The sequence below is a fragment of the Mycetomoellerius zeteki genome, unplaced genomic scaffold (assembly GCF_001594055.1).
Source record: "Mycetomoellerius zeteki isolate Tzet28-1 unplaced genomic scaffold, Tzet1.0 scaffold564, whole genome shotgun sequence".
NCBI lineage: Eukaryota > Metazoa > Arthropoda > Insecta > Hymenoptera > Formicidae > Mycetomoellerius > Mycetomoellerius zeteki.
The window spans coordinates 7,643-18,835 of NW_017257571.1; the positions used below are offsets into that span (position 1 = coordinate 7,643).

Here is an 11,193-nt window from a genome sequence, read left to right on the forward strand (position 1 = left end):
AAAATACAATCTCAAAAAATATTCTAGTGCTTGATCAATCATCGTATTCACGTAATATATATATACATATATATATCTCATTTTATTTTATTTAAATTCTCTTTATTCATTGTTCTTCCATCATCTCTTTATTTATAATGGCATTCAAGAAATTATAATAAAGTCATATATATTTCTCAAATTATGAAATATATATTTACAATATAACTGAATAATTCATTTTGTTTAAATAATAGAAGTTACATAAATATTATATTAACATCTTTGACTGTTTATAATCTTTCGATTCAATATTTATTATTAAAATATTTTAATTTAAATATAATTTAAAATCTATAGTATAGAGAATTTATTATGATTAAAAAACTAGATACATCCTAAGTATTAAAATATATAATTTATTTGTCAACTTTATTATAAAAAAGCTCATTATATATTAAATGAGATAAAAACAATGTTTAAGTTTATAATACATAAGAAAAATGCAAATAAGAATAGAAACCAAACATGAATGAGTACAGCGTGGTTGATGCAGAATTAATAATATAAAAACTTTTACTGATTTATTTACTAAATTACTTTCATGTCATCCATGTTAATTAAACATTTCGACTCTCTTCGGAGTCCTCTCCTCACACACCGATCAATTACAGAATTTGTGTATTCATCAGCACAAAATGTACTTCAAAGAGGACTCCAAAAAGAGTCGAAAAGTTCAATTAACATAGATGACATCAAAATAAATCAATAAAAGTTTTTATATTATTTATGTATTGCTAATAAATTACGCCACACTACTTTCATTTGCTTTATTTATAATCTTTTGATTCAAACTATATTCTGTGATTCTTATTGTTTTTAATTTCGAGAAACTCCACATCAAAGTTATATTTTTTAGATATTTCAAATAGTATACATAAATCTTTTATATCTAGATGCAGTCGTCATCAGAGTCATCAGAATTACGTCCCTTGATGATCTTGGGTTTTGAAGATTTAAATATAAATGGCTTCTTGCCAGTTTCTGACGATTCCAGATCATCATCATAATTGATCACGCCAGATTGTGCAAGACGGCACTGCAATGTTTCTGTAGAAAAATCGTCACAGTTTCCTAATTCAGTAAAGCCCACGATATAATCCTTGGTTTTGCCATTCACAATTAGCGCAATTGTAGGTATAATTCTAATACGTAACCGTTCTGTAATGCATAAATATATTATTAATAGAGTTAAATACACTTCATATTGCTAAAAATAACAGAAAGATGTTTTAATAATACCAGTCAAAAAGGGACATCTTTCAACATTTAGTTTGCAAAATCTTGCTTCAATGTGTTTCTTCGCAAGAATCTTGAAATGATGATCTACTATTTTACATCGTGGAGAATCATCTTTATAAAATAAGCAAATTATATTCTGTGACTTTTTGGATACTTCAAAGAATTCTTTCTCGTCATATAACTCGGTATATTCTCCATGACCCTGTAACAATATGAAGTTATACATATTTTGTTATGTATTATTTTGTATAAGTTATACAATTTAACATAAATATATATATAGTATATATATATACATATTCCTACAATAGTTAAGAATTCTAGTATTAAATATTCTGAAACAAATAAACATGTTAAGGCACATTACCAAAATTAGCCAATCCTGCTTCTGTTTTTGTATTCGTTTGAGCTCGTTTAGTCTGTGTGCACGTATTTTTTCATAATCATTGATATCCAAATTGTCTAACTTTTCTAATTCTGCATCCAACTGCTGCTCAACATGATTGGCAACTTCTATGACTTTCTGTTGAAGTACAGCCTCCATATTGCTGTCAATTTGAAAAAATGACTCGTAAATACTTTTTGTGTTCATTATTTTCTTATCCAAATATCATGAACGAGATACAAAAAATTACAAAGCAAAACAACTTTCCATATATATAATGTAGTCGATAATATTAAATACAAAATATATTAACATTAAATACAAATAAATATATTAACAATAAATACAACTAAATATGATTAAAAGATGACATTTATTCAGAACTTCTTTCTTTAGTTTTAATGAAAATTCTAATTTTGATGAAATTATACTCATTCAACGCGTTTTTGTACGAAACGAATGAATCTGATAGAAAAAAAAGTGGCTCTGCCTTGCGAAGCGAGACTATTATTGATATGACAGTTTTAGTAACCTCAATAATGGTAAACTTCTAGGATTAATATCTGCTAATATATTTTGTCTCGCTGGGCCACACTTAAAAAAAATGATATGGCAAAAACCAGATTCTTCGAACGAGCATAATTTTATAAAAACTGGAGCAGCTGAGCGGGGTCTGTTGGATAAATACCTTCAGTGAATAACTTGACTTGAACTTGCTATTTTACACAATCCAAGGCACTTCTTAACCATCTTAACCATATATAGTAAAGCACTATAGATGAAAGTAGAGTCCCTATGACATTTTTGGTGGCGCCGTCTATTGCCGAAAAGTAGAAATACTCTATGCTTGCATTTAGCGTATTTATTATAAACTTATACTGTAAAATAACAAAAACAATATTATGGAGGCTGCAATTTTTCCCGCGCGTGATAAAAAAAAATTTTGATTACTGTGCAGTGAGAGACTGTAACAGTAAAGCAAGTAAAAATTTAGAGCTTCGTTTCCACAGATTTCCAAAACCGAATGAATGCGTCGTTAACATAACAAATTTATTCGGCAAATTGGAACAAATGGATAAACTAAGAGCATGGAAAATTGCTTTAAAAGTAAATAAAATTTCGTCTAATACAAAAGTGTGCTCACTACATTTTAAGAAATCTGATTATATATTGCCAGGTAAGCTAATATATATATATAGCTAATAATATATATAGCTAATTTTATCGAAATCGGAGGTGGCGGAGCTATTCTGTATAATTACCGTTAATATTTAATAAAAATTAAACTAAACCTATAATCTATAATAATATAATATAATTCATAATGTAAATTTTGTGTTACAGATATTGAATAAAAAAAAAGACGTTTAAAAAACACAGCAGTTCCTTCTTGCAATTTGCCAGGAACAAATAAAAAAAAGATGGAAGCAAACCAAGCAAGATTGGAAAGAAGATTAAAGAGAAGCACAGCAACAGCAGCATCATTATTATTAACATCAACAATAAATGAATCAATAATAGATCAATCACCTGAAATAAATTCAGTGGAAATAAATATAGGCACACATGAAGATAATGAAAATGAAATAAATAATGAATATCAAAACACAGAAAATAACGAAGAAGTGGAAATAGAATCATTTATTAGAAAAAGTATTCTTGCTCCTTCATTGCTGCGTTCAGCAGAACGTTTGTTTTACAACTGTTGGAAGTTTCCTTCGCGCTGATTGGATCATACTTTTAGATCTAGAAGAATGGTCCTCTCTCAGCAGACAATCATAAAACGGTTGCAAAACTGTTGAGTCTGCTGAACGCAGCCACTCAGAAATAAATCTTCATGTAATAAAAGAAGGACAAGTAAAAGTCTGATTATTTTATCGTATATTACAGTGTAGTGTCTCTAAACCCTTCCCAAAAGCCAACAAAATATAATACAGAATTATAAAAAATGTATAAAATATAATAAATATGAAAATTATAGTCACAAAAAACTGATAATCGGTAATAAGTCATTAATATAAGAGTCAGTAATAAAATTGATAATCGTTAATATAAAATGCAAACATAGATAAAGTCAGTAATATAAAACACAAGTATGATATAAGTTATAGTATATGCGGAGTGCATTAGTGGAAGTAATAAAAATTGTGAGTACCTTCATGCGGATCATAATTAGGCCAGTGCGAGGAGAGTTAAAAATCTTGTCTTTGCTTGTTCGTATACTTAGACATTATAGACAACAGGAAGGTAATAAATTAGAAGAAAGGAGAGCATAAGAAGGGGAAAAAACATAGAATAGACAAAGAAACAATAGAGGAGGAGTACGAAAAGGAGAGAAAGAGAGAGGAAAGTATTTATGAAGGAGAAAGAGATTGTATAATTTGCAAAATTGTGGTCTAGATTCACACGATGGTCGGTTATGACCGTAGGAAAACCAGTATTTTTTCTTATATCAGATATGTGTTCATGCAATCTCGTACTAAGTTTTCTTTTTGTTTGACCAACATAGCTCGCCTCACAGTTGTCACAAGAAATCTTGTACGTATATTACATTCTGGTTGGATAGTAAGTCTAGCCTATCCTTTCCCTTCTTAATGATACCTTTGAGTGTATTAGGGATGGAAAATGCTAACTTGTAACGGAACATACTGGAAATGGGTAGGAAGCTTTCGGAAATGGATTTGACATAAGGAATTGTAAAATATTTGTCTTTGACATATGCATTGTGTGTACTGTGTTTTTTGTGTATATGGAATTTTATTCTTGTTTCAATTATAGAAAAAATCAAGAAGAGAGGATAACTATTATTAAGAAAAATTTGAACAGCTTTCATTAAATTTTTTTTATGAAAATGATGTGATAAATATATAATTTTGTCTATGAAGCTAATGATTATGCCTTTTTTATGGCAAAGAGGATGATTGGAATGGAAATTAAGGAACCTTCCTGAAAATGTCTTTTTGTGATAAATGTCAAAAATTATTTTTTGGTCATTTATAATGAGCATCGTGTCAAGGAAACTCAGTTTATTGTTAGTGCCAACCTCTACAGTAAACTGTAATCTATTATGTAAAGAGTTAAATGCACTTCCGTCTAACATTATCGATGATACACTACATTTAACTCTTTACATAATAAGAGTCCTTTACTTTTTGTTTTTTTATTTATTGTAAGATTTTATACTGTACAATTAATATATTAAAGAAAAAAAATTAAAAATAGGAATTAAATGTAACATAATACAACGGATGCAAATAAAATACGACATTATGTCTTTATATTATTATATCTTTATATTATATGCAACAAATATTGCAATAACGTTGCAATATTACTACTTACAATATTAATGTTTCTGTAATATGCAGTAAGTATTCTTCAAATGTGTGCAAAACGTAATATTGCATATATGTATATTATATTGTAATATTGCTGCAACATTACATATCAATATTTCTGAAACGGACATTTTAACGTTGCTACAATATTGCTGAAATATTGCAGCAATATTTCAAAATATCTGTGCAATGTTGCACAGATCTTGCAATGAAATCTTTCTGCAATGTTGCTGCAATATTTTTGTGCTGTACGGGTTAGACAAAGGCGAACAATCAAAGACCTAACACTCATTGTAGTAACACTCGCTGTAGTGACACTGATTTGGCACGAAAATAGCGGATAGGAATACCTATATCTTTAGTGCTCTATATATAGAAATGTCGCTACTGAAAGCGTGATGCCTTTGTGACACAATTGCTGGATTCACACTGCATCCGATTTTCGTCGTACGACGTTCTGCATCCAATCAGAAAACGGGATTCCGATAATACGAAGAAAACTTCATCGGAATCCTGTGTTTTCTGATTGGTTGCAGAGTGTCGTACGACGAAAATCGGATGCAGTGTGAATCCAGCAAATGACTACGTTTACACCGTGCGCTTAGTCCGCGACCTATAGATGTCTTTGTTTAATATACAGAATAAACAAGGACATCTATTATATAGGCCGCGGCCTAAACGGTGTTTACTAAACGCTGCACGGTGTAAACATAGCCATAGACTGCTTTTATACCGAACACTTGATACGCGTATTAATTAGTAACTTTCTATTAAATTATTTTAATTTCAGCAATGTATTTAAAGAATGATGTACTAAATTGGTAGAATATGCATCAAAATGATTAATTAAATACACATATCATGTATATGTTTACACGTTTCGCCAAAATTAAGATAATTTAATAGAAAGTTTCTAGTTAGTATTCGTATCAAGTGCACGATGTAAACTAAACCAATGACTTTTGGAACGCACTAATCATGCAGACGCTCAAATATTTAATATTTGTTATGAAAATAATTTTTGTCTTACTTTTCACGAAATTGAAAAAATTCAATTTTTTTTATTTTACACGAAGAAAAATATACACAGTGTTGAAAAACTTGAACATATACTTGACTATAACTCTTTTTTTTATTTATTCGATAAATATATAAATAAATATGTATATATATTTTTAAATATATAATAAATGATTAGTAATCACGATCACATTTTGATATAAATAGGATCAATATGGATATTTAAAAAAAGAATCATTAATTTAAATTGTATTTATTAATACTATTAAGCAGTAAATATTACAGATTTTATTTTTAGTTTCACATTGATTGTTTCTTGATATTAATAATAATTAATGACATTTATCCTATTTATCAGAAAATGAATAATTAAAAACCTAAATATAAGTGTATCCAGTAAAGCAGAAAATTCGACTTGAATCTAGAACAGCAAAATAATAAAAGTTTGATATTATATCAATATAAAACAGTATTAAATAACAAAAATTTTATATTATAATATGTATAAGTGACATTGTTATTGAGGAAATTTTAATCGAATATATATTTAAAATGATATGAGGAAGACATTGTTATATAATCTAATAAAAACAAAAATTCATTAAAAATCATATTCAAATATACTCTTATACACAGAGAATGGAAATGTAAGCAATATTCAATAATCATACTCATTTAAGGATAAAGGGTTCGCATTTATTCATATTCCAAGTATTGTTGCATACTTCCAATAAAATGAAAGAAACTTTTTAGAGAGTTATATGTTCTTTCTAATTGAAAATTTTTTTTTCGTACTACATAAATGTTAGTTAAATCAAGCTTAAACATAGCAAGCTGAAGTAGGCCTTTATAAAAATGCAATTAAAGTTTTATTGCAAAAAGTAATGCTACTCACTTTCTATGCTAAATCAATCATGAATTTCATAAATTATGATAGAAATTTTTATAATTTATTAGGATAGAGAAAGAAAGAACCAGGTTCGTACAGAAAAATCAGTATATAAGATATTTCGTTGTGGGTGTCCCGTAAAGACCGTAATAATGCTTAAGGATAGATTCCTAAGATTATTTTGAGACGAAAATCCTCATTAGCTGCATTAAAACAATATAAAATTACCAGTTCTAAATTCAAAAGTTAATAATACTAGGATCAAAGGGCCATCTCCTTTTCTGTAGCTAACAAGTTCTATATTGTTTTTATTACATTATCTTTCTTACTTCAAATCTTCTATCTTCGCTTTTCATTACATATTTTTCTCATTATACTTCAATACTCATTTATCATTGAGTTTATTATAATAGTTTGGTTAATCAGTTATATAATACAACAATATTAACAGAATTAAAAATTGTGAGTTCATCGGATCTGACTTTACTGTTTTCATGTAATCATCGGACTAAGTATATAAACTTAGCGAATCATTTAAAGTTCGTGCGTTCGGGTGTGATTAGTGTAATACAACGCAAAATACCAACTACACCTGAACACGTGAACTTTAGAAGATATGATTCGCTAACTTTAAATGCTTATAGTTAAAAAATTATTATGGCCTCAATATTTTGGTATTAAGATTCTTGTCTTAAAATGATTTCAGGAATCTACTCTTAAGCGTTGTTACGGTCTTTACAGGACAAACTCAGTGACAAATAATTGATGATGAGTAAGGATAAATTAAGATCTGTGGATCCTATTAATTGTGTGGTCATAATAAAGACTATAAATTTAGTCATAATAATGATTAAAAGCTATCGAGAATGCGTTCGAGGAGACGCTATTAGCGCGATTTGCGTCATTCTATCTTCATAGTTGTACAAATAGCGTTAACAGTATCTCCCCAAACACACCAAGAAACAACGTATACGCAATGACAATCCCTAACACCCGATAACAATAATCAGCTATTAATATATTAATATTTTAATTAGATTATCAACTTTTATGAAAAGACTTATAGTATGATTTTCCTTTTATATAAATAAATGCGTGATTATATGTTAAATGACTTTAATTGCGAAGTATTATGTATATTTAAACTTGAAAAATATATGTGCATATATAAGTCTTATAAAAGTAACGATTATTTTTAAGTAGTTTTCATTCTTTGCTACTTTTAAATATTTTTTTGAAATATGATTGAAGAAAAAGAATTGTAGAAATTTGTAATATTTTTATAAATCAACTGTAATTAATATGTAGACTTATAAATGGTCTTGTAACATGTAATCTTAAAGAAGGTAAAAGAACTATAAATGCTATTATAGTCCTTTTCCTAATTCCTAAAAATTAGATACTTACTTTTATGATATTATTACACTTATGACTTCAATATTTTTTTCTTTCTTTCACCACTATATGAAACATAAATATTTGAAAAGAATATCAAGTTATTTTTTAGACTTATTCTTCTCTAAAGAAAAAAAATATTCATACAAATATTTAGATTTATAAGCCTTTACTCTGCAGTCTCAAACGTTTTATAGAAAACGTATGTAAATATATCATAATCAAACGTTTTTTGCCATTTCAAAAACTTTCAACTACCATGTAATAATTTGTTAAAATATATGAAATATATCTGTCACGATCTTGAAAAGAGGTTCTTTCAACATATTTATATATTCTCATTGCTTCAACGAAATTATTAAGCCCTGAGAACATTCGACAGCAGGAACCTAAAATTTTTCTGAATAATACCTGAATATACATTTGCATTTTCAAAATGTATTTGTAAGATAAGAAAATTTTTATAGGCAATGATAATTTGAAATTTTCATTCATTGGAATTTTTAAACATACAAGAGACGGCAAACATCTATTTCTTTGAATCGTTCCCTTGGATGATCCATATCACTTATCCATAAGTTTTGAGATATGAAATAACAATAGTATGTTGCATTGGCGCATTTCAATGCACAGGAATGACTTTGGGAGAATACCACCAAGGGCTAGTCACAATTTATGTTCGCTGAATATTTACATCACACGAATTAATATCTCTAGTCAGCCTTGCGTGGCTTACGCTTGCGAATATTAGGACTACTGGTATCAGCTTTACTGTCTTTATCTTTCTCACTCGCTTCTACTTCCTTCATCTCAGATTCTTTTGTTTCAGATTCCTTTGTTTCAGGCTCCTCTGTTTCAGAATCTTCTTCATCTATTAAATCATCCCCAATGTTTTCTGCAATTTCATCCTCATCTGAATTTTTCTCCTGAATAGCACTGTCTGTTGCACCAGTCTGTTTCTTCTTGCCTTGTTGCTGTGCCGGCTTTTGTGGGAAAAAGAAGTCGATCAAGCATACAACAAGCTACAATCACAAATATAGTTAACATCACCTGTTTGTCAGATATATAAATTTTATATATCATATAAAATAAAATATATCACTCCTACCAGTCCTAATATTGTGCCTAAAACAACTGTTGCAGCAGCAAAAATCAAGTAACTACCCCACACAGGTAGTCCAACATCTTCCAAAAGTTGATTATGGATATTCTGAGTGAAAACAGTAATGTTCCATTGAAATTTTTACAACAGACATAATATCATTTTATATATCTATATGTGTGTATATGAGTATGTGAGAGAGAGAGAGAGAGAGAGAGAGAGAGTGTGTGTGTGTGTGTGTGTGTGTGTGTGTTTACATATGCACGCGTTTGTAACTTACACGTAACATTTGGGATAATTTAAAAAATTGACTTAAAAATGACATATGGAATGAAGTTGGATTTTTCCAACTAGATATTGGATCTACTTTCATCCATGTCTTTTCAGATACAAATTCGATCAACGATGATATATCTCGTGGCCTCTTATACTGCCTAAATATCCCATTGTTTACACTAGGAAATAAAAAATTAATTCTAAGATACATAGTTATAAAATTTAAAACAAATTAATTTGCAAAATATTAAAAAATAATTATGTTAATATATATATAATATTAACATAATTTTGTTATATATGTATATATATAGCAAAATAAATTATTAGTATAATTATATACTTACTGATATATGGTAGGCAAAGCTGTAACCAAAAATCTACCACTAAGACCTGGAGAATCTGTCACGTCTATCTTTCCAACATTGATGTTTAAATCTTTTTTGGATGATGCAAGATCCTCCCAGACTGGTTCAAGTGCTTTACAAGCTGGACACCATGGTGCATAACTAATAAATAATACAATATATTAAATTCTAAACATTATTGTACACATTATTTTTCAGATTTTAATACATATATATATATATATAATAATTATAAAAGTTAGTTTAAATGTGTAAGCTTTCAGACAATGCTCAACTACACAATATACACATATATTGAAAAGAGTAACTAACTGATTTGTATTCTACATATTCTTCACAAAAATACTTCTATTATCTATTGAATTTGTTCAATTATATCCCTTTAGAGCTGACAGTGAGTCTATTAGACTCATGCAGTGATTGTTTAGATAACAAAGATTTTGAGTAAAAATAATTCAACTTTTTCTGTAAAGTATATTAAAATATAAAATACATTACATTTGAATTTACTGTTGGCTATTAATTTTTGTCTCGATTATTGTAGCAATTGCTATTTTACACAAAAATGTCAAACAATTTAATTTTTTTTATGCTACATTTGCAAATTACGAATATTTTTGTTAAAATAAATTTAATATTTATTCTTTTCTCTTATACAAGTTATGTCATTTTGAATCCTTGAAATTATTTAATGTCTTTTAATCAATATGTATTTAAGTCTCACAGAACCAGTATCACAGTAAGTGTTAGATTTTGACGCCAACTCCAGAGAGTTAATGACAATTGTCAAGGACAAACAAATTCGGGCACTTTTTGACACGGCATCAGCCACAACGATGTCGACGTACACGGTCGCACTTACAACTCGATCATCCACTCTCCCGTGAGCATAAGATTCCAGTTATCCTCATTCAGTTGTTCCACCAGGCTGCCCTTCGTTCGCCGCGTATTCGTGTCTGTGCTCGCGCTCGCGTACGTGGACAACAATGCGACATAGATGACACAAAATACGGGACCCATTCTGGCGACGTCTCACCGTCGACTTTAACCAACACTCACCCGTCGTCACCGGCACCGTACCACACTCAACAACTCAACAACCCTCAACTCAACCACACTTGATCACACTACCGTACACG

The 11,193-nt window shown here is 29.0% G+C and overlaps 2 protein-coding genes across 2 annotated transcripts; both read right to left on the reverse strand.

The window, feature by feature from the left end:
- Positions 1-865: 865 nt before the first annotated feature.
- On the reverse strand, positions 866-2,434 carry LOC108727938 (thioredoxin domain-containing protein 9). Its single transcript, XM_018456254.1, has 4 exons — positions 2,355-2,434; positions 1,649-1,829; positions 1,282-1,483; positions 866-1,200 (listed from the first exon to the last, which is right to left on the reverse strand). Exons 2-4 carry the CDS (start codon positions 1,823-1,825, stop codon positions 932-934), a joined length of 648 nt encoding a protein of 215 aa, XP_018311756.1. The 5' UTR covers positions 1,826-1,829; positions 2,355-2,434; the 3' UTR covers positions 866-931.
- A 6,047-nt stretch (positions 2,435-8,481) lies between these two features.
- On the reverse strand, positions 8,482-11,187 carry LOC108727937 (thioredoxin-related transmembrane protein 1). Its single transcript, XM_018456253.1, has 5 exons — positions 10,917-11,187; positions 10,034-10,195; positions 9,691-9,865; positions 9,417-9,518; positions 8,482-9,330 (listed from the first exon to the last, which is right to left on the reverse strand). The coding sequence occupies exons 1-5, from the start codon at positions 11,072-11,074 to the stop codon at positions 9,022-9,024; spliced, it is 906 nt and encodes a 301-aa protein (XP_018311755.1). The 5' UTR covers positions 11,075-11,187; the 3' UTR covers positions 8,482-9,021.
- Between the last annotated feature and the right edge of the window lie 6 nt (positions 11,188-11,193).

Excerpts from the sequence above, each read along its gene's own strand:
- LOC108727938 (XM_018456254.1), bottom strand. The coding sequence starts at position 1,825 with ATGGAGGCTGTACTTCAACAGAAAGTCATAGAAGTTGCCAATCATGTT. Across the intron at positions 1,484-1,648 it reads AGCAGGATTGGCTAATTTTG|GGTCATGGAGAATATACCGA; the intron begins GTAATGTGCCTT and ends ATATTGTTACAG. Across the intron at positions 1,201-1,281 it reads AAGATGTCCCTTTTTGACTG|AACGGTTACGTATTAGAATT; the intron begins GTATTATTAAAA and ends TATGCATTACAG.
- LOC108727937 (XM_018456253.1), bottom strand. The coding sequence starts at position 11,074 with ATGGGTCCCGTATTTTGTGTCATCTATGTCGCATTGTTGTCCACGTAC. Across the intron at positions 9,519-9,690 it reads AATTATCCCAAATGTTACGT|AATATCCATAATCAACTTTT; the intron begins GTAAGTTACAAA and ends GTTTTCACTCAG. Across the intron at positions 9,331-9,416 it reads TAGGCACAATATTAGGACTG|CTTGTTGTATGCTTGATCGA; the intron begins GTAGGAGTGATA and ends TTGTGATTGTAG.